At 60.7% G+C, this 25,826-nt stretch overlaps 1 protein-coding gene across 1 annotated transcript; it reads left to right on the top strand.

The window, feature by feature from the left end:
* Positions 1-15,400: 15,400 nt before the first annotated feature.
* LOC127556960 (collagen alpha-5(IV) chain-like) lies at positions 15,401-23,577 on the top strand. Its single transcript, XM_051990467.1, has 7 exons — positions 15,401-15,629; positions 15,750-15,876; positions 16,321-16,629; positions 18,115-18,340; positions 18,808-21,999; positions 22,430-22,663; positions 23,272-23,577. Exons 1-7 carry the CDS (start codon positions 15,401-15,403, stop codon positions 23,575-23,577), a joined length of 4,623 nt encoding a protein of 1,540 aa, XP_051846427.1.
* The last annotated feature ends 2,249 nt before the right edge of the window (positions 23,578-25,826 follow it).

Below are 25,826 nucleotides of genomic sequence, written 5' to 3'. Positions count from 1 at the left end.
CGAGCCGGGTGACCCAGGATTCACTGTCTTACGGGTCCCACCAGGTTCACAGTCAGGCCACGGAGACCAGCCCCTTTATCTTTTTTTTAATTGAAGCTTTTTATTTTCGAATCCTACGCAAGGATCATTTTTCACCACTGACCCTCGCAAAACCCTGTGTGCCAATTTCCCTCCTCCCACCCTCTCCCTTAGGTGGCCAGTAATCCAATATAGGTCAAACATGGTAAAAATGGGTGTAAATGCAATAAAGGCGCCTGCGAGTGCGCAACGATCTCTCTGCACAAAAAGAATCAGATCAAAAAGGGGAAAGTGAGAAAGAAAAGAAAATGCAACCAAACGACAACAGGGAAAATGCGGTGCTGGGGTCACCCTCAGTCCTCTCTCTGGGGGCAGGCGGCTCTCTCCTCCCATGCCCTCTGAGCAGCCAGCCGGCCCAGACTGCTTCCCTCCCCGCTCCGGGGCCTCTCTTGGGGGAGCTCTGCAGGGCCGAGCCCCCGAGGGACCTTTAGCGGCGCTGCCCCCGATGCAGAGAAGCCCCCTCCCATAGGGAGCCAAGGCCGGGAGGAGGGGAGTCTGGCAGGGGAGGAGCTCGCCCCCACGCCCGCCGCCGGCCCAGCCGGGCGATACATCATCGTCAGCAGACACCCAGGGTCAGAGTGGGGGGCCTGCTTCCCATCAAACCCAGGACAGCCTCGGGCTCGCTGCCCTGCACATCCAGCATGGGAGGAGGGAAGGCCCGGAGGTCGCCTCTCGGAGGGACCTTCCCCAGGGAGCCGCACCCGGGGGCACTTGGGGCAGGGAAAAGACCTTCCTCCTCCAAAGGCTGGTGCTTCGGGGCTCGAGGCGGGGCTTGGAGGCCTGATGTCGGCTTCCAGGAGTGTGACAGGGAGGCAGCAGGGAAGCTTTGCCCTGGCCAGGGGGCACAGGCTCCAGGTTACCAGCTTAAGCAAGGCCTCTGGCCAGGGGGCACAGGCTCCAGGTTACCGGCTTAAGCAAGGCCTCTGGCCAGGGGGCACAGGCTCCAGGTTACCGGCTTAAGCAAGGCCTCTGGCCAGGGGGCACAGGCTCCAGGTTACCAGCTTAAGCAAGGCCTCTGGCCAGGGGGCACAGGCTCCAGGTTACCAGCTTAAGCAAGGCCTCTGGCCAGGGGGCACAGGCTCCAGGTTACCGGCTTAAGCAAGGCCTCTGGCCAGGGGGCACAGGCTCCAGGTTACCAGCTTAAGCAAGGCCTCTGGCCAGGGGGCACAGGCTCCAGGTTACCAGCTTAAGCAAGGCCACTGGCCAGGGGACACGGGCTCCAGGTTACCAGCTTAAGCAAGGCCTCTGGCCAGGGGGCACGGGCTCCAGGTTACCAGCTTAAGCAAGGCCTCTGGCCAGGGGGCACGGGCTCCAGGTTACCAGCTTAAGCAAGGCCTCTGGCCAGGGGGCACAGGCTCCAGGTTACCAGCTTAAGCAAGGCCTCTGGCCAGGGGGCACAGGCTCCAGGTTACCAGCTTAAGCAAGGCCACTGGCCAGGGGACACGGGCTCCAGGTTACCAGCTTAAGCAAGGCCTCTGGCCAGGGGGCACAGGCTCCAGGTTACCGGCTTAGCAACGACCTGGCCAGGGGGCACAGGCTCCAGGTTACCGGCTTAGCAACGACCTGGCCAGGGGGCACAGGCTCCAGGTTACCAGCTTAAGCAAGGCCTCTGGCCAGGGGGCACAGGCTCCAGGTTACCAGCTTAAGCAAGGCCTCTGGCCAGGGGGTACAGGCTCCAGGTTACCAGCTTAAGCAAGGCCTCTGGCCAGGGGGTACAGGCTCCAGGTTACCAGCTTAAGCAAGGCCTCTGGCCAGGGGGCACAGGCTCCAGGTTACCAGCTTAAGCAAGGCCTCTGGCCAGGGGGCACAGGCTCCAGGTTACCAGCTTAAGCAAGGCCTCTGGCCAGGGGGCACAGGCTCCAGGTTACCGGCTTAGCAACGACCTGGCCAGGGGGCACAGGCTCCAGGTTACCGGCTTACCAACGACCTGGCCAGGGGGCACAGGCTCCAGGTTACTGGTTTAGCAAGGCCCCTGGCCACGGGGCACAGGCTCCAGGTTACCGGTTTAGCAAGGCCCCTGACCACGGGGCACAGGCTCCAGGTTACCTGCTTAGCAACGACCTGGCCAGGGGGCACAGGCTCCAGGTTACCGGCTTAGCAACGACCTGGCCACGGGGCACAGGCTCCAGGTTACCAGCTTAGCAACGACCTGGCCAGGGCATCTTCCTGTCAAGTTCAGAGTTGAGAAATAGCCTTGATGCTCCTAGACTGGAGCAGCCGCCAACAACTTTGCGCCTCCAGATCCTCGGCAGGGGATTCAATGGCCTGGGGGCTCTTCCTGCTCCAAATCCCTCCCTCGAGGCTCTGGCTGGGCCCCTTCCTTTCTCCCCTGGCTGACCTCGGGACAGCCGCTGGCTGGTGCTGCCCTGGGGGCCGGAGCACAGAGTGATGGCACTGAGTGAGGCCTGAGTTCAATGGAAACCCGAGGCAGATGGCAGGGCTCTGGGCCTGCACTCCTGGGCTTTGGGGCACTCCTCGTGGTGTCCCCGGGGAGAATGAAGAAGCTGGCCCTAGGGGTGCCGGGAACATTGCAGGCTTTCCTGGCTCCTGGGAAGCCACAGGTGCAGGAGGGAGAGCTCGGAGCCAAGGCTTCAGCGTCCCAGGCTTAGATTCCCCTCTTTCCTGGTGCTCCTCCCCCAGCGCCTGGGCGGGATGACTCCTGGCTGTAGCGAGCTGGACTCCAGTGAAAACGATGGGAGGTGACGTCCTCACTGAACCCAAGGAGCACGTCTGACTCAGTGGCCCCAGAGGCGCCTTGCTCTCCCTTTCCCATCAGACATCCGGACACCAGGACAGGGAAAAGAGACACAGGAGGAAAAACAGTAACTGGCGGCCCGAGGACCGTCCCAGCCGCGGGCTGTGGCTCAGAGGCTTCCAAGGGTGGGTAAGGCCTTTGGAAGGAGGACTCAGGAGGAAAACCAGTAACTGTGACACCCGAGGACCGTCCCAGCAGCGGGCTGTGGCTCAGAGGCTTCCCAAGGCCTTACCCACCTTGTTTCACTTGAGCACCGTGAGCTAATGGCTCAATAATGACCCCATTTTACAGGGGGAAATGAGACCCAGCCTGGGTAAATGGGCAGTTCCAAGGTAAGCACAGTGTCTCCGGAAGCAGCAGGCCGCCAAGAGAAGGCTGAGGAATCGGGAGTCTGAGTGTGAGCTGGGAAAGCAGCAGGGGGTGAGGGGAGACAGGGGGAGGGGAGAAAGCTCTCATCCATCTTCCTCAGTGACTTCAGAGGATGCTCCCGAGGTCCAGGAACCAGGGAGACACCCATCAATCTGTCATCTCCCTTAACCCGCTCCCACCCATAGGCGGAGTGCCCAAGCTCAGCTCCTCATCCATCACCGGAGCCCATTCCCCACCCCCCACCCCCACTGCCGGGCATCCCGCTGCTTTGGGCCCCTCTGCTGCCTCCTCCTCATCTGGGTTTTGGGGCCGGGGGTCCTTCGTCCCCGCTAACTCCTCACGTGACAGATGTGCGCCAGCTCTGAGAGGTGAGCAGAGGCTCCGAGGGGCCGGCTGCCCTTCTCCTTGGCCCTTTGCGGAGGGGGAGGGAGGACAGGGGCCAGGATGGAGGCAGGGCCCGAGTCTGGCAGTTCTCCAAGGCTGGGAGGTGAGAGGGAGGAGGGCGAGATGAGCAGCTCGCTGATATATGACTAGTTCCAGAGACCTGAAAACGCCGGCCCCTCCGCCATCTGATAAGACGCTTCCTGTGGAAAGATGTTTACCCAGGAGGACATTGCTCAGGCCGCCCCCACTCCCACTCCCAGAGCGGCAGGCACGGCGGGGGGTGGGGGGGGGGCCCCGGCGGGCTTGCAGATCAATCCCCATGACAGCCAGAGTCCTGGAAAGGCTCGGCACGAGCTCCCTCCCGGCCCAAGCCCCTGAGATGGGGAGATAAAGGTGTCAGGCGGAAAACAAATTGGGCCCAGCCCAGACAGGCTGCGAGGGGCTGCATGTACAGCAACCCCCAGCGGGGCTCTCGGGCGGGAGGGCGGCCGCTCCTCCTTCTCCAGAGTCTGGGGTCTCTCGCCCTTTACCATTCCCCAGGCTGAGGGGTTCGGGGGGCAGGAGACGATGAGAAAACTGCAGCACCTTAGACGAATCGGGCGTTTAGTGCGCACCCGGGATGGGCCGGGCGCTTCCATTCGCGGGAAGGGGGATGCAACAGAGAAGGGAAAGCAGAATAACACACTGTCATCTCCGGGGGGAGGGGCGGGCGAGGTCTTGGATAGGAGGGGTCACTCAGGCTGAACCTTGAAGAAAGAGCGGAAGGGAGGCGGAAGGCTGTTCCAGGCAGGAAGGACCTCCGGAGCCTGGAGACGTCGGGGGCGTGCAGGGAGCTGTCATGGAACAGGAGGGCACGGAGGAGAAAGTGAGCTGGAAGTGAAATCGAGAAGCCTCTTCCAGGCCGGAGCATGGCGAATGGAGATGCTTCGTGGTGTCCGGCTAAATCGGACAGATGGCCAGAGGCATGGACGGATGGACCCACGGAGGGATGGATGGATGAATGGATAGATGGGTGGACAGACGAGTGGATGGATGGGTGGGTGGACAGACGAGTGGATGGATGGATGGGTGGACAGACGGGTGGACAGACGGATGGACGGAGGAACGGACAGATGAGCATTTACTAAAACCCTAAGAATGCAAATGCAAATGAGCAACATAGTGGCTGCCCACAAAGAGCTAACCTTCGGATCTGGGGAAACGACATCCCCGTTGGGAGAGGGGCTGATCCGGGTTGGGGGTTTTGCACAGAGATATCCTAAGGAATGGGGTTCAAGGTCTTGGGATTAAAGGAACTGGAGATAACTAGAAGTCATTTTCACAAAGCTCAATGGGTCATCGCTAGTCAATATAGTGCCTCCCAATTCCTTCTAGAATCAGGTCCAAACTACTCTGGCTGAGCAGTGCCATGACCCGGTCTGTGTCCCAAGGAAATCATAAAGGAGGGGGAAGGACCCCATGTGCAAAAATGTTTCTAGCAGCTCTTTTTGTGGTAGCAAAGAATTGGAAAAGGAGTGGGTGTCCATCAATTGGGGAATGGCTGCAAACGTTGTGGAACCTGGAGATAATGAATTATTCTTGTTCTAGGAAAATGGATAAGCTGATTTTAGAAAGGCCTGGAAAGATTGATATGAACTGACGCTGAGTGAAACAAGCAGAACCAGGAATACATAGTACACAATAACAAGAAGAATATGTGATGATCAGCTATGAAAGGCTTATTCTCAGTGGGTCAGTGATCCAGAGCAATCCCAATAGACTCTGGACAGAAAATGTCATCCCCATCCAGAAAAGAGAACTAAGGAGGCTGAATGTGAATCAACGTGTGCTATGTTCACTTCTTTTTTTCTGTGGTTAAAAATAAATAACATTTTAAAAAGTAAAAATAAACTACTCTGGCCAGCCTCTAAAACCTAGCCCCTTTCTACCTTTCTGGTTTTCTTACACTTTACCCCCCTCCATACACATTTGCAATCCAGCCACGTGGGCCGGCTAGCCATACCCCACCTCTCATCTCCTAGCGTTTGCCCTGACTGCCAGCCGTTCCCCTCTTTGGGACTTCCTCCAAGATTCCTTCCAGACTGTCTAAAGGAGCACAGAAGTTCTTTTCTCCCTTTCCCGCTCTGCCTACTACGGGGACCTTCATTTCCCAAGTTTTCTTCCATCTCCTCTTCTCTACACAAGTGTAGACATGGGGTCCACCGGGTTGGGCTGAGCTCCTTGAGAATAAGGGGTATTTCAGCCTTACTTTAGATCTCCTGCGCTTAGCGCTGAGCCTGGCACACAGTCAGCATTTCACGAACGCTTGTCCCTCCACCCGTCACGGTGACTCAGAAGAACTGTTGCTTTCAGTTTTATCCAAACTTGGTACAAAACCATTGAGGAAGGGGGTGAAGGGGGGACCGTGGACAACAATGAGTTTAGTCCCTTTAGAAAGTTTCTGGCCAGGAGCTGAAGACTCCCCCCAAATTTCGGAGAGCTGTTGGTTGGAAATTAAGTGATGTTTTAGTCAATGAAAAATCCCATTTTTCCTCCCTCCCCCTTTTGAACTCCGGTGGGTTTCATTGATCCTGAGGAGGGACACAGTGGAGGTGAGAGGAGGCTGTGAGCCCGTCACTTATTCCCACTTGGGGAAAAACCACTGGGGATATTTAGTGCAGCCCCAGGGAGAGGCGCAGCGCGGGAGCCGGCTCGGTTCTCGGACTAACCGAGAGAGAAAGTGTCGCCACCGAGCTCATTAGGAGAGCTCAAAAGGACCATTAATGTCTTCTCTCCCAGAAGCCCCAAATAGGTGATTAGCAGCTTTTGATGTGGCTCGGAAATTCACCCGCGCTCCGGGGGGCGGCTCGGGGCAGAGCGAGAGACGGAAGTGGCTGGCTAACCGGAGGACCCGAGCCCTTAGCTAAATGTGGGGGGGGGAAGCTAAAGGTGCCCCTCAAAGCATCGGGAGGAGGGGGGCCGGGGAACACGGAGACGAGCGCGACCGCGAAGAGCCAAAATTAAGTGGGAGCTGCTGCCCACGCATTTGCATTTCTTTAATCACGCTCTCTAGCTGTACCTTTTTGTTATCCCCAACCATTAGGCATTAATTACGCTGTTATTTTAGCAGAGTTCTGTTTCACGGACAAAATAATTAGCCAGATCACAGGAAATGCTTATTTATTCAGATTCCGCTGAGAGCGTTTAAAAAGAAACACCAATTAAAAAAAAAATTCTGGACAAAGAAAATGGGCGTTCGCAGCAATAACCAAGGGGCACCGCTGCCCACTTTCCACCCCGGGGAAAGCCTGATCGTTAGACTTGGCGAATGCAGGCAAACCCGAAGCTACTCAGAGGGAAGGGGCATTGTGGGTAGCGATCCACCAAGCCGGACATCACAGGCAGTCCCGGCCGTGACGAGAACTGGATCGTAGATGAGAGAAGAGTCTGGGCTGGCTGATTCATCCTGCACAGAGGGGAGGGGGGAGGGGAAGGGGGAGATGGCTGATCAGCCAGACCAAACTCTCCACAGGAATTTGCATTTTCTCCCAGAAGCAGAAGCTCCCTGGGTCCAGCGGTGGAATGGCACGTCCAGTCTGCCTGGAGGGGAAGTCCCTTTGATATCCATCAGTTGGGAGGCTGGACTGGAATGGAGAGGGAAGAGGCCCGGGAGGCCACTTGATAAAGTCAGCAGGCTGTGATAAGACCCCGAACAGGTGGGGGCTGTGAGCAGGGGAGGCACCGGAGGGGCTGTGAGCGCAGGAGGCACCGGAGGGCAGGGCTGCTCTGGAAGCAGGAGCCGCCAAAGTGGTTAAGGGATTAGCCGAGGGAGGCTCTGGGTATGACCTCGAAGTTATAAATCTGGGAGATGGGAAGAAAGATGGGCCCTGAGCAGAAACAGAGCTTCACCTTTAACCCGGCCCATCCCCGTCCCCACGTAGCTCTTTCGTGATGGCGAAAACCCGCCGGGAAGCGCCCCCTCCCGCAGCTCACGTCTACAGACCCTCAGCTGTGGGGGAGAGGACAGGAGAGGCTGTTGCTCTGGGGGTGCTCGGTCACATGACTCTAGCGAGGGTTGGGTCCCGCGCTAACTTCTGCTTTCTCCCTCCCGCACCAGCTCTCACGGGCTCCTTCTGCTCAGATTGCTCACAGGCGCGTTCTTCTGGGCCAATGATACCTCGGTGGTCCGACGGTTTCTTGGGGGGCGGCAGCCAGTCCCTGGCCCCCTCCAGCTCATCTTGGGACATGACACCGAGGTGCGCCCTCGGCCCCCTCCCTGACCCGGACCCCGGCCCTGCGAACGCCCGCGCGCCTCTGTCTGAGCCCCGCTCACCCGCACGCAGGAGTCTCCCCTGCCGGCCCTTGCCCAACCGCAGCCGGACTCCTGCCGGAGCCCGGGCCGGGCGCACGTGTTTGGGACGGAAATTCCACGAGGGGGGGGGGCAGGTGGGAGCGGAATGTTATCGGCGGCCCCGCGGGGCCTTGGGAAAGCCCGGCTCTGCCTCCTGAAATCTGCGCTGAACCCAGGTGACCGGACCGGAGCTGGGAAATCTGACCTCAGGGAGGCTGGAGGAGCCGGCCAGCCTCGGGGAAGAAGCCCAGGCTGGCCCGGAAGGACCGGAGGCTTCTGATGCTCTCCCCCTCCCTCTCTCTGTCTTGCTGTCTCTCTCTCCTTTTCTCCCTCCCTCCCCCAACTCTCTATCTCTCTGTCTCTTTCTGTGTCTCTCCTTCTGTCTCTCTGTATGTGTCTATCTGTCTCTGCCTCTCTGTCTCTGTCTCTGTCTCTCATTCACTGTCTCTGTCTCTATCCCTGCTCTGAATGCCCTTGTTCTAGACCCTCTACTGTGCTCTAGTTCCTCTGCTCTCGATCTTCTGATCTACACTGATCCCTGCTGTGATCTAGAACCTCATCTCCATTCGAAACCCCTTGTTCTGAATTAGAACATCTGTTCTTGAGCTTCTCCCCTGTTCTAGAAGTACTGCTCTAGAATGCCCCCTCCATTCTAAGCCCTTTGCTCTGTTCCAGACCCTCTCCTTCACTCTAGAACGAACCTCTGTCTTCTCCAGCCCCTCTGGCAAAGTCCATCAGACTCAGTGCCACAGGACTCTGGGGCAGCACTATCAGGCCCTCCGGTCCCGGGGTTCTTATCTGCCCCTCTCTTGTCCCCCTGCGGCCGGAGGCTCCCCCGGTCCGCAGCAGGTGCTTGGAACTCGAGCAGCTCAGCCAGCCCAAAGCCGGGGGTCTGGCCAGGCCGAGCCGTCAGCAGAAACGCTGAGCCAGGGAAATCCGAGCCAGGCCTGAGCCCCGGCGGCCATGTGACCTTCGGGCTTGCCGGCCCAGCTTCTGGCAAGCTCAGGCTTGTAGATCTGCACCGCTGCCCGCATGGCTGCATGACTTGGGCTGGGCTGCAAGGAGACTGTCCTTCCGGCTGGGTCCTGGGGGCCTGCAGGGCCCCCCTCCACCTCCTCCATTTCTTTCCTCTGTTTTCCATTCCATGTGCCCCAGAACTGAGCATCCTTGGAGAGACCCTGCCCCCAAACCCGGAAGAACATTATTACCGAGGGGGTGGGGGGAGGTGGACTGGGGACCTTTGGCCAGCCTGCCACCCCAGAGATGTCACCCAGGGCCACGGTTACTGGACTTGAGCTGCTGTCAGAATGTGTGCTCTGCAGAGGGGAGTGGCTCCCGGGCCGGGGTGAGGGCTTTCTCTCAGGCTCTTAGCTCTAAAGCCCCGAAGCCTCAGGCAAACTGGGGTGATCTAGACCCCATGTTGGGAGGAAGGGGGGACAGGGGGCGGGCCCAGGAGAGATGTCTGGAAGGGAGCTCTTATTAAAAAGTAAAGTGCCGGAGGTGCTCCCACTCACACACCCCCGGAACCGGGCTACACAACGTCCCTTCCCCAGGAAGATTTGCCTCAAAGGGAAGAGCTGATGGCTACAGGAGGAGAGTGTTGGTGGCTGGGGGGCGGGCTGTGCTCGTAGGTGACAGGAAAGCACCCGGGGAAAATAATGAAGGCGTGGGAAGCTAGAGGGTGTGATCTGCTGGGAAGAGGGGATGGGACGGGTCACCTGAGCAGGTGGAAGGGCTGGGAGTCCGACGCTCAAGGAGCATCCTGGAGGGTACCCTGGAGCGCAGGAGATTCCAGCTATGGGAATCTTCTGGGATATGGCCCCGACCATCTCTAAGGAGAAGTTGCTGAGTCTTGGTGACAAACAGAAGGAGAACCCTGGAGACCAGGGAGTATTCCAAACAAGGTTCTAGATTTTTTTCTGCCACCTTGGCATTTTATCATCCTTTCCGAGCAGCTTTCCAGGCTGTTCTCCCTTCCATGTGCCTTGCTCCCATGTGAGCATTCCCAGCTGTCCAGGTAGGAAATTTGCCTTTTTATTTACAGAAGTTCCAGGCAGGGATTCACCAGTCACTGATCCATTCTCAAATTTGTCAACAGGACAAATAAGGCAAAAGCTCAACCCGGGAAACCTGGGGATCACATGGGAGCCAGGCGACCTCACCCCGGAAGTGAGAGGAGCTCGCCGGGATCTAAGGGATGGCAAAATGCTCTCAAGCTGCAGAAAATAATCTAGGTCCTTATTGTTACAAAGCGGGGCGTGGGGGAGCTGAAAGAACACAGATAACCCCGGCCCCGGAGGCTCCGATTTTTGTTCACTTATATTTGGTGAGAATGACCCCACACACACACAGAGTGAGGGCAACCGCAAGGAGGGCACAATAAAGAAGGAGGCAGCCGTTCCCAAGCAATGTCACATCTTTACCAATGACGGAGAGGACGGGAGCTCCTTCTGTGATTGCTGTTCATCCACTGGGGTTTGGGGTTGGACTCAGCACAACAAAACCCTCCCTTCCAGGGGCCGCTCCCACAAGGGGTCTCTTGGGAATGTGCCAAAATATGACTTTATATTATTGAAAGATGTGACGGGATCCCCTCAGTCAGTGGTGTGCGAGTGTTCACCCCAAGAAGTGGCCACAACAGGGAGACTGGGGAGATACATGAGAGATGGAGACTGAGACTTCCCAGCCAGATGGGGAGCAGAGAGGACTTTCACTTTAATGTGGGTTGGACTAAATGGCCACTGAGGTTCCTTCCGGGGTTCTGAGCTCACTGTGGGCATGTGCGAACATGAAAATGGCCCAGGTCTTTGGGGGAGACCGGCCTCCCCTTCTGGGGCGCGACCTTCTGTCCACATGATCACCCAAGGAAGTGTCAGGGTCCAGAGGGGGTTGTTACAGGCAGGAGCCTCAGGTTGTGGGTGCAGCTCCCCTCTCGTTCCAGGAGCTGCCGGCCGCAGATTGTGCCCACAATTACCCCCCCTTTTATGACTGCCCTAGTAGTTCCTTGTCTCCTCCGAAATCACCTCATCCCTGTCATCTCCAGAAGGCTCTGGGATCTCCTCCTGCTTTCAGGCCATCCTCTGTGGGAGTATCTCTCCATCCTCATTTTCCCGGAGGTGGAATTAACCCGGGTGCCCACAAGGCAGCACTGGGTCGTCTTGCCAGTGTTCGGGAATACTGAGGAAACCGGGAGGATCCTCTTGTTCGGGCAGAGTTGTCGGCCAAGCTCATTAACTTCCCTCAGAGGATTTCCACATAGGGAGCCGTCATGTGTACCTCATTGGCCACATCACTGACACTGCCCACACAGCTGCTCGTTAATGGGTCATCATTACCCAACGCCAATGGGGGACTCCATTGTTCAAGGCCAGAGGCCCCAGCGACCGCCGGCTGGATCCACCTGAACCGAACCGACTGGAGGCGAGAGCGTCTCGCTCTTCCCGGATACCTACCCTGTGATGTAAGGAGTACAGATGCTATCAGTCCCATTTCACGTATGGAAAAACTGAGCATCCAGAAGTGACTTACGCAGACGTGACTCATGGAGAATGGATGTCACATTTCTTGTTTTCTCAGAGGGTTGGGGAGGGGAGAGAATTTTGAACACGATATTTATTTATTTATTTTGATTATTAAAGCTTTTTTATTTTTCAAAACATTGTCTTCAACATTAGCCCTTGCAAAACCCTGAGTTCCAATTTTCCCCCATCCCCCACGGCCTCCCCTGGATGGCAAGTTGTCCGATACATGTTAAACGTGGTAGAAATACACGTTAAATCCAACATATGCACACATATACAATTATCGTGCCGCACAAGAAAAATCCAATCAAACCGTTTAAAAAAAAGGAGAAGCAAAATAAAATGCAAGCAAACAATGACAAAAAGAGCAAAAATGCTATGTTGGGAACTCAATGTTTTTTCATGGAAATTAAGACTAAATAATGATTTTTAATTTTTTAAAAGAAAATGAATACATTCTATGTACCTAGCACAGAAGAGTGATTTTTTTAAGTAGAAAGCCACAGTGCCAGAAGACAAACTCGGCTTTCCTAGCTCAGTGTTTTACCACTATCCTGTTGCCTCAGTCTACCCTCAGTGATTTTCTGGTTCGGGAGCAGAAGCTCAGTCCTCAGAGCCCCTCACTCCTGCACTGCCGGCAACAGAACCCCCTGGAGATGCCAGTGACTCAGGCTCCCCTCGGCCCCTTTCCCGGACGCCTGAGGGGAAGCCGGCTTGTGAAGGAGACGTCGGGAATGTCCGGCACCCGGAACCAGCCAGGAGCGACCCAGGAGACACCTCCCACGTGGGCCAGCTCCCTAGCCGGCTGCCGCTGCTGGGGCTGTGGAGAAATCCAGCCCCAAAGCCGGTTTTTGGGTCTGAGTGGGAGAAGGAAGCCGAGGGCATGTCTGAACAGAGTGGGACCGAGATTATTTGGAGCCGCCGAGGTCAGCGGGGTCAGCAGCGCGGATGGGCCGGCAGGCAAGAAGGAGGCCAGAATCAACGAGCATTTATTAAGCACCTACCAAGGGCCAGCCTGTGCTAGGCTGGGGAGAGACCGAAAACAGGGGGAGGGGCAAAACAACTCTGCCCTCAGAGAGTTTTCGTTCTGGAACAGAAGAGATCTGGAAGATCCGGAGAGATCCGGAGAGATCCAGAATGTTCGCAGGGCAGGCAGCTGCCCGTAGTGGGAAGGCTGACAACTGGAGGAGGCTGGCTTAGCCCAGGGTCAAGGGGAAACAGTCCCAGAATTGTAGGAATGGGGTCAGAGGGAGCTCCCAAATCATGGGCGCTGCCCCAAATCCACCACAGGTCATGTGACCCTCAAAAGGCTGGATGACCATTTGTCCAGAGGGACCCAGTGCAGTTTGGATGAGACGTGGCTGAGGTCGCTTCACGCCCAGAGATTCAGGGATTCCCTGGCTATGAAAGTGAGGCAGGGACTTTCCTCATCGGGAAAGTCCCTCTCCCGGGGCCTTATGGGAGAAGCAGATAATCAGAGCAGGACCCCTAGGCCAGGGACTCCAGGAATCTCACCCAGCCCGTCAAAAGTCCCCACACCTTCTGAACAGAAGCCAGAAGTCCTCTTTCCCAGACGATGTTCCCTAATGACCAGTTTGCCCCTAAGAACATAAAAGGGGGGAGACGTAGGAGAAGCTAGTGATTATTTTCTTAATAACACGGCCTCCCCTTTCTGCGTCTCTCTGCGGAGGAGCTCCAAATGCTCCAGACGGTATTGCACATCCCCCTCCCCTGCAACCCTGTGATTAGGAAGGGATGGTTGTTATTATCCGGGTTACAGATGAGAAAACCGATAGGGCGCTGGGTGAAATCGCTCAGCGCCCAAGGTCCCACACTCAGGAGCACGTAGCCAGGCGATCTCCGCTCCAACGGGTTCCCTCGGAGAGTTTCCTGCTGCGGGGGAGAAAATCCCGCCGTTCCTGAAATGGCCAAAGTGAAAAATGCTCCCGGGTCCCTAGCGGACCAAGCTGGGCTGGGGGCTGCAGGCCCCGGTGACTGATCAGCCAACGAGCGCCGCTTAGGCTGCTGCTCCTTGCCAGGCCCTAAGCTGAGAATTACCAATGAAACAAAAGCAGCAAAGAGCTGTTCCTGCCCTCACAGAGCTCCCCTTTGAATGGAAGGGGGCCAGACTCCACAGCGTCACCTCCCTGGGCGTTTGGGGAATTGGATTCAAAGTTTTGTGGAGTGACCTTTGTTTCCAGAGCAAGTTCTCTCCGAGCCCTCGGGGAGGCGTAACATGGATCAGAGCTGCAGACTGGCAGAGTAGAGAGAGAACTGGACCTGAAGGAAAGGAAGGGAAAAGCACTTTTGAGCACCTACCACATGCCCGCTTAATGCTTTACAAATACTCTCTCTGATCCTCACACCCGTAACAGATACTGTTATTATCCCCATTTTATAGATGAGGAAACTGAGGGAGGTACAGGTGAAGTGACTTGCCCCGCGTCACAAAGCCAGTAAGTGTCTGGGGCTGGATTTGAATTCAGGTCTTCCTGACTCCAATCTAGTAGCTGTGTGTATTATAGCATTCCCCATCCCCTCCCCCCCAACCTGTTACCATGTGACATAGTAGATCTGAGTCAAATATTCTCACTAGTGTTGGATGATTCTGCATAAGTCATTTATTCCTCCGAGTCTAAGGTTGCCATCTAAGAGCTACCGACAACGTCACAGAAGTTCGGCCGAGAGTGTGGTGATGGGGGGGCAGCTCCCGCACCAGGTACAAGATGGGAGTGGGCAAGCTCTGGCCACGGGCAAGCTCTGGCCACGGGCAAGCTCTGGCCACGGGCAAACTCTGGCCATGGACAAACTCTGGCCATGGGCAAACTCTAGCCACGGGCAAGTTCTGGCCACGGGCAAACTCTGGCCATGGGCAAGCTCTGGCCACGGGCAAGCTCTGGCCATGGGCAAGTTCTGGCCACGGGCAAGTTCTGGCCACGGGCAAGCTCTGGCCACGGGCAAACTCTGGCCACGGGCAAGTTCTGGCCACGGGCAAGTTCTGGCCACGGGCAAGTTCTGGCCACGGGCAAACTCTGGCCACGGGCAAGTTCTGGCCATGGGCAAGCTCTGGCCACGGGCAAACTCTGGCCACGGGCAAGTTCTGGCCACGGGCAAGTTCTGGCCACGGGCAAGTTCTGGCCACGGGCAAGCAAACTCTGGCCATGGGCAAACTCTGGCCACGGGCAAACTCTGGCCATGGGCAAGCTCTGGCCACGGGCAAGCTCTGGCCATGGGCAAGCTCTGGCCACGGGCAAACTCTGGCCACGGGCAAGTTCTGGCCACGGGCAAGCAAACTCTGGCCATGGGCAAACTCTGGCCACAGGCAAGCAAACTCTGGCCACGGGCAAACTCTGGCCATGGGCAAACTCTAACCACAGGCAAACTCTGGCCATGGACAGGCTCTGGCCATGGACAAACTCTGGCCACGGGCAAGCTCTGGCCATGGACAGGCTCTGGCCATGGACAAACTCTGGCCACGGGCAAGTTCTGGCCATGGGCAAACTCTGGCCACGGGCAAGCTCTGGCCATGGACAGGCTCTGGCCATGGGCAAACTCTCGCCACGGGCAAGCTCTGGCCATGGGCAAGCTCTGGCCACGGGCAAACTCTGGCCACGGGCAAGTTCTGGCCACGGGCAAGCAAACTCTGGCCATGGGCAAACTCTGGCCACGGGCAAACTCTGGCCATGGGCAAGCTCTGGCCACGGGCAAGCTCTGGCCATGGGCAAGCTCTGGCCACGGGCAAACTCTGGCCACGGGCAAGTTCTGGCCACGGGCAAGCAAACTCTGGCCATGGGCAAACTCTGGCCACAGGCAAGCAAACTCTGGCCACGGGCAAACTCTGGCCATGGGCAAACTCTAACCACAGGCAAACTCTGGCCATGGACAAACTCTGGCCACGGGCAAGCTCTGGCCATGGACAGGCTCTGGCCATGGACAAACTCTGGCCACGGGCAAGTTTTGGCCATGGGCAAACTCTGGCCTCGGGCAAGCTCTGGCCATGGACAGGCTCTGGCCATGGGCAAACTCTGGCCACGGGCAAGCTCTGGCCACGGGCAAGCTCTGGCCATGGACAGGCTCTGGCCATGGACAAACTCTGGCCACGGGCAAGCTCTGGCCACAGGCAAGCTCTGGCCACGGGCAAACTCTGGCCACGGGCAAGCTCTGGCCACGGGCAAGCTGTTGCTAGGGCTCGGTATCCCCCGGCCCACCCCCATCCCCTTCAGTCGGGGACGCCCTCTCTCACCCTCTGCATTGGGAATCAGTCCCTCTCTTCAGGGTTCGGTTTCAACGCTGCCCCTGCTGTTCTCCGCAGCCTCCGTGACTTCTCATCGGGCAGCAGGCGGAGAGAGCCCGAGCTGGGCCATGAGGTGCTGGGTTCTGTGTCTCCCACAATCCCGGTATCTGAGCCTGGACAAAGGCCTCAGAGCAAAGGGCGTGGGGTTAGTGACCTGCAGTGGCGGAGGGAGTTTCCTCCCCTGGAAGTCCCCCAGACTCATAAATGCCCAGAGTTTTTATGTATTTTTTGTTGCTTGGACTCTTAGGTCTGGAGCTGAAAGGGAGGGCAGGGAGCGTCTGTCCAGCATTTACAGAAGAAGAAACTGAGGCTTAGGGAAGGTGGTTTGTCCGGGGCCTCAGTGTCAGGCAGTGTCAGAAGCCAGAACTGAACCCAGGGCCTCTGGCCTGAGGAAATGTGATTCCTCTCCCTCCCTGGGTGAGAGGGGAGCTGCTGGAGGTCAGGGTCAACCTTCAGATTCTGCGGGGGGGAGGGTGTCTGTCCCCAGTGATCCTGGAGAATTGTGGGGGGAGCCTCCTTTTGGCTCTGGGAGCCTGGGACAGGCCCCGGAGGACCCCAGGACATGGAGGCTTCTCTCCTCTGCCCCCAGCTTCAGGGCAGTGAGAGGCCCCAGAGCTGGCCAGAGACAGACTCTGGGGGCCCTTGGCACGAGAAGGAGGAACCCAGGGAAAGCCCTCATCCTGACGGAGCCGGCCCAAAGGAATGATGCTCTCTACAGAGAGGAGGGCGGGAGCAAGCGGGACCACCAGAGCCCCAGCTCCCCGGCCTCCCCGGGGGCCTGTGGCTGGGGAGCAGTGCGTCTGCGTGCTCCCCCCTCTTCTCCCAGAGAGCGTCATTCGCTTAGTGTTTCCATAGCTAAGGACCCTCGGGACCCACAGAAAGTGACGCACGTGCCAGAGTACCGAGCTTGGGAAAGACTTGCTGGGGGCTTGTTCTCTGCCTCAGGATGACCTCTCTGAAGGGAAGGGAGAGATCGTATCACCTCCCAACGGAAGATTAAGCACACGTGTCCCCTCTCTGTCTCTGTTTGTCTTTCTGTAGCTCTCTGTCTCTCTCAGTCTCGGTCTCTATGTATCTGTGTATCTCTTTCTGTCTCTTTCTTTGTTTCTCTGTCTGTCTCTTTGTCTTTCTGTCTCTGTCTCTGTCTCTGTGTATCTCTGTCTTTGTCTCTGTATTTCTGTCTCTCTCCATCTCTCTTTCTCTCTGTCTCTCTCTCTGTCTCTGTCTCTCTCTGTCTTTCTGTCTCTGTATTTCTGTCTCTCTCCATCTCTCTTTCTCTCTCTCTCTCTCTCTCTCTCTCTGTCTCTGTCTCTCTCTGTCTTTCTCTCTGTCTCTGTATTTCTGTCTCTCTCCATCTCTCTTTCTCTCTGTCTCCCTCTCTCTCTGTCTCTCTCTGTCTCTCTGTCTCTGTATTTCTGTCTCTCTCCATCTCTCTTTCTCTCTGTCTCTCTCTCTCTGTCTCTGTCTCTCTCCATCTCTCTCTGTCTCTGTATTTCTGTCTCTCTCATCTCTCTTTCTCTCTCTCTGTCTCTCTCTCTCTGTCTCTGTCTCTCTCCATCTCTCTCTGTCTCTGTATTTCTGTCTCTCTCCATCTCTCTTTCTCTCTGTCTCTCTCTCTCTCTGTCTCTGTCTCTCTCTGTCTTTCTGTCTCTATATTTCTGCCTCTCTCCATCTCTCTTTGTCTCTCTGTCTCTCTCTCTCTCTCTGTCTCTGTCTCTGTCTTTCTCTCTGTCTCTCTCTCCTTCCTCCCTCCCTCCCTCCCTCTCCCTTCACACAGAGAGAACACTAGACCCGGAAGAATCCTTAGAAATCCTCCATCCCCTAATTATTCCCATCAAGAAACTGAGGCGCAGAGAGCGCGAGTCATTGTCTCGGAGCCACAGTCAGTTCACAGTGCCGGCAGACTTGGACGCCGTTGCCTGACTCCCCCCACCCCCGATAGTTGCTCTTTCTCCTGGTTCCATCGCCCCCCTTCTCTCCCGTCTCTGAATCAGTCAAGATTTAACTTTCTTCCAGTCAGTGATTTCTGTGGGTGCTGGGCCCGAGCACCGCGACTCCTTGGCGGGAGGTGGGGGGACCCTCCCCAGTGGGGCAGCACATAGCGCGGGCTTGTCACAATGCACTCTGATTTTGCTGGTTCTCCTCCTTCCTCTCCTTCTCCCCCTTCTCCCCACTTCCTCCTCCTCCTCTTCCTCCTTGGCGTGAGGGGCGGTCCTGGGGATAGGAAGCAGGGGGGATGCCGGCGGTAACTTGGGCGAGGCGCAGAAGCCGCTTTCTGGCCCGGGGCAGTGCGGGCACAAAGCGGGGGCTTCGGGAGGAACGTGCCCCTTAGGCCGGGGACGGGCCCTGCTTCCAGATGAACGAATGTCTGTGTTGGGGCCAGGAAAGAACGACTAAGCCCGATCGGTCAGGAAGGTCGGGGTGAGAATTGGCCCCCCAGTCACCGGCCCCCGATCTCGGGGCCGGCCTCAGCACCCCCCGTGAATTCCTCCGGGGCCGTGCCCTGGGTGGGGCAGGGTCGGGCAGCCGTGACCCCACTCTGCGAGCCAGGCGCCCTCCGCGGCCTCAGCTGTCCCCACACCGGCCTCCCAACTGCCGATGAGGAGAGGGCGAGGCCGGACAGGAGGAAAGGGGCTTTCCCAGGGGGGTGGGGCAAAGCACACGGACCCCTCTGGGAGAAAGGAGAGGGGCACGAAGCTGTGCCCCCGCCAGGGCTCCCGCCCCCTCCCAAGGGCACGGGGCCCTCTCCCCCGCCGGCCCCGGGCCCCTCGGAGACATAGCAGGGATGACCGCTCCCGGCGTCTCGCCCTCCAGCTGCTTCGTTTTTCGGATGTTTCTGGCGGGTCCGCGGCCGAGGCTCCCTTCAAAAATAGATCCCAGGCGTTGGAGAGGGAAGTGGGCCGGGGTCAAGGCCGGCCGCCCGCGGGGCAGGGCACAGTCCTGGGATGCCAGAAAGGCCATCGCCTTCACTCGCTCACTCCTCCTCAGTCTCCCCTCCTCACGCACAGCCCCCTTTTCTCCCCCAGCTCTAGCTTCATTTTTCTCCCCTCACGGTCTGACTCTCGCATTAACCCAGTTTAACCACCAGCTGCCCTCTAACCTGAGCTGCCCTCCGTCCTGGGCCCCCCTCCGTCCTGGGCCACCCTCAGTCCTGGGCCCCCCTCCGTTCTGGGCCCCCCTCCGTTCTGGGCCACCCTCGGTCCTGGGCCCCCCTCCGTCCTGGGCCACCCTCGGTCCTGGGCCCCCCTCCATCCTGGGCCCCCCTGCGTCCTGGGCCCCGCTCGGTCCTGGGCCACCCTCGGTCCTGGGCCACCCTCGGTCCTGGGCCCCGCTCCATCCTGGGCCCCCCTCCGTCCTGGGCCGCCCTCGGTCCTGGGCCGCCCTCGGTCCTGGGCCCCCCTCGGTCCTGGGCCCCCCTCCATTCTGGGCCACCCTCGGTCCTGGGCCCCCCTCCATCCTGGGCTGCCCTCGGTCCTGGGCCCCCCTCCATTCTGGGCCACCCTCAGTCCTGGGCCCCCCTCCGTTCTGGGCCCCCCTCCGTTCTGGGCCACCCTCGGTCCTGGGCCCCCCTCCGTCCTGGGCCACCCTCGGTCCTGGGCCCCCCTCCATCCTGGGCCCCCCTCCGTCCTGGCCCCGCTCGGTCCTGGGCCCCCCTCGTCCTGGGCCGCCCTCGGTCCTGGGCCCCCCTCCGTCCTGGGTCCCCCTCCATCCTGGGCCGCCCTCGGTCCTGGGCCCCCCTCGGTCCTGGGCCCCCCTCCGTCCTGGGTCCCCCTCCATCCTGGGCCGCCCTCGGTCCTGGGCCCCCCTCGGTCCTGGGCCCCCCTCCATTCTGGGCCACCCTCGGTCCTGGGCCCCCCTCCATCCTGGGCTGCCCTCGGTCCTGGGCCCCCCTCCATCCTGGGCCCCCCTCCGTCCTGGGCCCCCCTCCGTCCTGGGCTGCCCTCGGTCCTGGGCCGCCCTCCATCCTGGGCCCCCCTCCATCCTGGGCCCCCCTCCGTCCTGGGCCCCCCTCCGTCCTGGGCTGCCCTCGGTCCTGGGCCGCCCTCCATCCTGGGCCCCCCTCCGTCCTGGGCCGCCCTCCGTCCTTGGCCGCCCTCCGTCCTGGGCCGCCCTCCATCCTGGGCCCCCCTCCGTCCTGGGCCGCCCTCCTTCCTTGGCCGCCCTCCGTCCTGGGCCCCCCTCCATCCTGGGCCCCCCTCCGTCCTGGGCCCCCCTCCGTCCTGGGCTGCCCTCGGTCCTGGGCCGCCCTCCATCCTGGGCCCCCCTCCATCCTGGGCCCCCCTCCGTCCTGGGCCCCCCTCCGTCCTGGGCCGCCCTCGGTCCTGGGCCGCCCTCCATCCTGGGCCCCCCTCCGTCCTGGGCCGCCCTCCGTCCTGGGCCCCCCTCGGTCCTGGGCCCCCCTCGGTCCTGGGCCCCCCTCCGTCCTGGGCCCCCCTCGGTCCTGGGCCCCCCTCCGTTCTGGGCCACCCTCGGTCCTGGGCCCCCCTCTGTCCTGGGCCCCCCTCCATCCTGGGCCCCCCTCCGTCCTGGGCCCCCCTCCGTCCTGGGCCGCCCTCGGTCCTGGGCCGCCCTCCATCCTGGGCCCCCCTCCGTCCTGGGCCACTCTCGGTCCTGGGCCGCCCTCGGTCCTGGGCCCCCCTCCGTCCTGGGCCGCCCTCGGTCCTGGGCCGCCCTCGGTCCTGGGCCCCCCTCGGTCCTGGCCCCCCTCCATTCTGGGCCACCCTCGGTCCTGGGCCCCCCTCCATCCTGGGCTGCCCTCGGTCCTGGGCCCCCCTCCATTCTGGGCCACCCTCAGTCCTGGGCCCCCCTCCGTTCTGGGCCCCCCTCCGTTCTGGGCCACCCTCGTCCTGGGCCCCCCTCCGTCCTGGGCCACCCTCGGTCCTGGGCCCCCCTCCATCCTGGGCCCCCCTCCGTCCTGGGCCCCGCTCGGTCCTGGGCCCCCCTCGGTCCTGGGCCGCCCTCGGTCCTGGGCCCCCCTCCGTCCTGGGTCCCCCTCCATCCTGGGCCGCCCTCGGTCCTGGGCCCCCCTCGGTCCTGGCCCCCCTCCGTCCTGGGTCCCCCTCCATCCTGGGCCGCCCTCGGTCCTGGGCCCCCCTCGGTCCTGGGCCCCCCTCCATTCTGGGCCACCCTCGGTCCTGGGCCCCCCTCCATCCTGGGCTGCCCTCGGTCCTGGGCCGCCCTCCGTCCTGGGCCGCCCTCTGTCCTGGGCCCCCCTCCGTCCTGGGCCGCCCTCGGTCCTGGGCCGCCCTCCATCCTGGGCCCCCCTCCATCCTGGGCCCCCCTCCGTCCTGGGCCCCCCTCCGTCCTGGGCTGCCCTCGGTCCTGGGCCGCCCTCCGTCCTGGGCCCCCCTCCGTCCTGGGCCGCCCTCCGTCCTTGGCCGCCCTCCGTCCTGGGCCGCCCTCCATCCTGGCCCCCCTCCGTCCTGGGCCGCCCTCCGTCCTGGGCCGCCCTCCGTCCTGGGCCCCCCTCCGTCCTGGGCCCCCCTCCGTCCTGGGCCCCCCTCCGTCCTGGGCCGCCCTCGGTCCTGGGCCGCCCTCCGTCCTGGGCCCCCCTCCGTCCTGGGCCCCCCTCCGTCCTGGGCCCCCCTCCGTCCTGGGCCGCCCTCTGTCCTGGGCCGCCCTCCGTGCTGGGCCCCCCTCCGTCCTGGGCCGCCCTCCGTCCTTGGCCCCCCTCGGTCCTGGGCCCCCCTCGGTCCTGGGCCCCCCTCCGTCCTGGGCCCCCCTCGGTCCTGGGCCCCCCTCCGTTCTGGGCCACCCTCGTCCTGGGCCCCCCTCTGTCCTGGGCCCCCCTCCATCCTGGGCCCCCCTCCGTCCTGGGCCCCCCTCCGTCCTGGGCCGCCCTCGGTCCTGGGCCGCCCTCCATCCTGGGCCCCCCTCCGTCCTGGGCCACTCTCGGTCCTGGGCCGCCCTCGGTCCTGGGCCCCCCTCCGTCCTGGGTCCCCCTCCATCCTGGGCCGCCCTCGGTCCTGGGCCGCCCTCGGTCCTGGGCCCCCCTCCATCCTGGGCCCCCCTCCATCCTGGGCCCTGTCCTTTTGTTCACTCCCGACCAAAAACCAGTCCTCGGTCCCCCACAGCCCCCTCCTTTCCCTTCCCATGTGCCCCTGAGCGCAGCCAGTGCCCGTTAGCGGCTGGGCTCTCGCCCCTCCCTGGTCCCGGCTTGCATTCCCAGCCCTCTCGGCCCCTTGCCCCTCGAACTCCGAACCCTGCCCCCGTTTCCTATCATCGCTGCCGCCGCAGGGGCTCTCTGCCAGCTCCCCTTTTCCCCACGGCTCCAATGGAAAACTGCTCAGAACCGAGTAAGACGCATTTTATTTTCCTTCTCGGGTTTTGTTCTTTCTTTCTAGACCCGGTTTTTCTTATGCACCGAGATAACTATAACTACGTCTGCATATATTGGATTTAACTTAGGCTTTAACCTATTTAACATGTAAGGGACAACCTGCCACCTGGGGGAGGGGAAGGAGGGGAAACTTGGAACAAAAGTTTTTGCAACTGTCAATGCCGAAGAACTACCAGCGCATGTTTTGTAAATAAAAGGCTGCAATAATAATAATTTTCAAAAATTAAAAAAGAACCGAGTAACCAGAGGCCTTTGTACATGGGGGCCTGGAGCTCCTCGGTTTCTCCTTCAGAGGGAGGGATTTTCCTTTCCTGTGGAGCCTCCTCGGCTTTTACCCGGGACCAAAATCTCCCCGAAGTTCACAAGCGTCGGCACTGCCGCCTACGGACACCCCGGGCCTCCCCATCCTAAAACCCCGCCCCGTCGGCCGTGCCCTGGGCTCCGCCGTTCCTTCGGCTCCGACCTTCTCTTCTGCCTCCCTGTCCCCGAGGAACCCTCGGGACCCACAGGGCTGCAGGAGCCGGAGCGCCCGGAGCCGCTCAGAGCCTCGCTGCCCCGGCCCCGGCCCCCAGGTTTGCTGACGCGGGTCCGGGTAACGGGCTGCAGAGGGCCCCCCTTTCCTCCCATCTCAGGAGCACCAGTGGGACGCCCGGCCTTTCCGTCAGTCGTCCCCCATCGCACCACACACCCGCCCGTCTTTTGGGGTTGGTTCCTGGTTTTCCCAATCCCGTGGCTTTTTGATGACGGAATTCCTATTGTTTCTCCTTTGTAGTTCCCAATTAGCTTTGGGGTCCAGCTTCTCCCACTGGCCAAGTGCCTCCAGATGCAGTCACTGGGTTCGGGGGGTGGCTCCCCAAGGGGTGGGCGCCCCTAGTGCCAGGGCAGGCGGTGCCATCCCTGCGGGCTCTGCTCACGGGCGCCTCCCAGCAGCGAGGGTCCCGCACACAGTGGGGCCGCGGCCGGCCGTGCTCTGGCTCCCTGGACTTCTCATCGTCCCTCAACCTTTTCCTACCTGGGACTTGGCAACTTGACTGACTTCCTCCCACCCCCTCCCCAACTGATAAACCGCTGGGAAGCAGCCCAGGCCCTGGGAGTTATCTGGGAGATATTGGGGTACTGAAAAGGGAGAGGAGGGTGGGGAGCACTTCACCTACTCTCCCCTCCCCCCTTTAACAAGTCTCCTCCTCTTCCCCCTCCCAGTCTTCCTCTGTCCCAGTCCCAGGGCTGTGGGCTGCGGAGTCAAGGTCAGGGTGGTTCCCAGACAAAGCTCAAAGGCTGGCCCTGCCCCCGGGCTCCGGAAGGCCTGCCTTCACCCCCACCCTCCTCCTTGAGCCCACTGGCCCCCAGCACACGGAGGGCACAGCCCGCGTGCCCCCTGCCACGTCCTGCCCCCCTCCCAGCTTTCCCCAGCTGTCCCAGGGAGAAGGGTTCGATCTTGGGGCCCCCAGGCCGAGCGTAAGGTTCTCTGGGGCGGCAGCTGAAGCCTGGAGGGCCTGGAGAGCATGAGGGCAACGCTGTGGAGCCCGAAGGAACGCCAGGAAACCCTCCAGAGGGAAGGCACTTGTTCCTGGGCCGCGGAGCGGGGCCCAAGGCAGGACCAGAACCTGTGCTCTTCCCCTGACTCTTCCCAGCAGAGCTCCTCCTCCCGAACCCCCGCCCGGAGACCCGGGAGGGCGGAGGGAGCAAGGTCTGTGCTCGTCTGTGGCCTCAGGAGCCGAGGCTTATCCCAGGGTTATGGTTTCACCCACTAATCACCGGCGGGGGGTGCCCGGGGACCGGCGGCCATTGGAGGGATCAGACACCGTGGGACCCTGAAAGTCCTGGTGCTCCCTGAGGACCCCGGGGTCCTGGTTTCACCCACTAATCACCGGCGTGGGGTGCCCGGGGACCAGCGGCCATTGGAGGGATCAGACACCGCGGGACCCTGAAAGTCCTGGTGCTCCCTTAGGACCAGGGGGCCATGGAGCTGAGGGACCAGAGCTGGCTCCTCTTCTGGACACTGGGCCTGAGCTGGGAGAGAGGAGGAGGTGGGGGGATGGTGGGGGGCCTCCCTGGGGCTCCCTGGGGCTCCCTGGGCCTCCCTGGACCTCCCTGGGCCTCCCTGGGGCTCCCTGGGGCTCCCTGGGCCTCCCTGGGCCTCCCTGGGGCTCCCTGGGCCTCCCTGGGGCTCCCTGGGGCTCCCTGGGCCTCCCTGGGCCTCCCTGGGCCTCCCTGGGGCTCCCTGGGCCTCCCTGGGGCTCCCTGGGGCTCCCTGGGCCTCCCTGGGGCTCCCTGGGCCTCCCTGGGGCTCCCTGGGGCTCCCTGGGCCTCCCTGGGGCTCCCTGGGCCTCCCTGGGCCTCCCTGGGCCTCCCTGGGGCTCCCTGGGGCTCCCTGGGCCTCCCTGGGGCTCCCTGGGGCTCCCTGGGGCTCCCTGGGCCTCCCTGGGCCTCCCTGGACCTCCCTGGGGCTCCCTGGGCCTCCCTGGGCCTCCCTGGACCTCCCTGGGGCTCCCTGGGCCTCCCTGGGGCTCCCTGGGCCTCCCTGGGGCTCCCTGGGACTCCCTGGGCCTCCCTGGGGCTCCCGGGGAAACCAGCATCGGACTTCAGCTCCTGCTTCCAAGGCCAGGCCCTCACCCAGGACAGGCCCTGGTCACCTCCCCCCACCCTCCGCCTCCCAAAACCAGGGCGGAAAAGCGCTGCTTTTCTATCTGGGACAGGAGAAGTCATTCGGGCCGCCAGCTCCTCCAAGGTGGCTCCTCAGCTTCCCGTTCATTATCTTTGGATTAAATTCGGGCCAAGCTCCCGCAGCCAAATTTAGAGGCTTTTTGTTAATGAGCGTCCCTGCCGGGGCCCCTTCCCCACACACGCCCCGCCACCTGCGCCCCCTCTTCGCCCTCGTATTCCGCCGAGTCCGGGACACACTTTTTAAAAAGCTCCAGAGGAAAACCAGGACTTCCTTTCACGGGGAGGCGGGAGCTGGGCCGGGAGCAATAGCCCAGGAGAGGCTGCCCTGACAGTCGCCAAATAGCAGATTCAATATCTTGGCCATTGAGACCACATTGCTCCCCCTTTATGTCACCAGAATCCACAAGCCAATATTTGTTTTGCCGCTTTCTTTGGGGATTTCAATGCCCGATGTTGTTACTAGGTAGCCACCGACTATAGGCCAGAGTGTGGTCCGGGGAGCCGAGGCCACGGGGTCAGTGCGAGCTATTCATCCCGACGGCTGAGCTCATCTTTCCCTCGTCCTCCCCCCGCCCCCATTTTCTAGGGATTAATTTCAGGAAGGAACAAAGCCCGTCCGGGCGGCATTCTTCCCGCTCCCTCCGTCTCTGGGACAAAATGCGGCTTTCCAATGTTTCCGAGCTCTCCAGCGTCCCGTCCTCCCGAAGGAGCCCTGGGGCTTCGCTTGGATGGAGGGGCAGAAAGAGTCTTTTCCAAACCCACGGAGGCGAACGGAAACCGCACAATTGTCCCTTCGGAGTGACCCAAGCTTACTCTGTGCAGACTCGGAAAAATAAAATGCTCCGACTTGCAGGAAGAGGAAGCCGAGATGTCAGCAATAAAAATGCGAGTGATGTGGACACGTGAACGGGCGACAAGACAATAAAATTCCTCGTTATGCTTCCTTCCTTTCCCTTTCCCCACGTTTCACTGGTCTCTCATTCATAAAAGTGTCCTTGCGGTTTGTGTGGAAGACCCTTCTTAAGGCGCTAGGGAGGTGTACGTTTCCTTTCCCTTTCTAACATTTTCTTCTTTCCCCCTCAAACACGTCC

This window comes from Antechinus flavipes, chromosome 3 (genome assembly GCF_016432865.1).
Source record: "Antechinus flavipes isolate AdamAnt ecotype Samford, QLD, Australia chromosome 3, AdamAnt_v2, whole genome shotgun sequence".
Classification (NCBI taxonomy): Eukaryota; Metazoa; Chordata; class Mammalia; order Dasyuromorphia; family Dasyuridae; genus Antechinus; species Antechinus flavipes.
Note: the sequence above shows the minus strand (reverse complement) of the source record. Positions and strands in the feature narration are given on the sequence as shown.

What these genes read in the sequence shown, in the direction of transcription:
- LOC127556960 (XM_051990467.1), top strand. Translation starts at nt 15,401, where the DNA reads ATGGGCAAACTCTGGCCTCGGGCAAGCTCTGGCCATGGACAGGCTCTG. An exon ending in AAAGTGACGCACGTGCCAGA is followed by an intron (nt 16,630 to 18,114) that starts GTACCGAGCTTG and finishes TGTTGGGGCCAG; the next exon opens with GAAAGAACGACTAAGCCCGA. An exon ending in GTTTGCTGACGCGGGTCCGG is followed by an intron (nt 22,664 to 23,271) that starts GTAACGGGCTGC and finishes TCCCCCTCCCAG; the next exon opens with TCTTCCTCTGTCCCAGTCCC.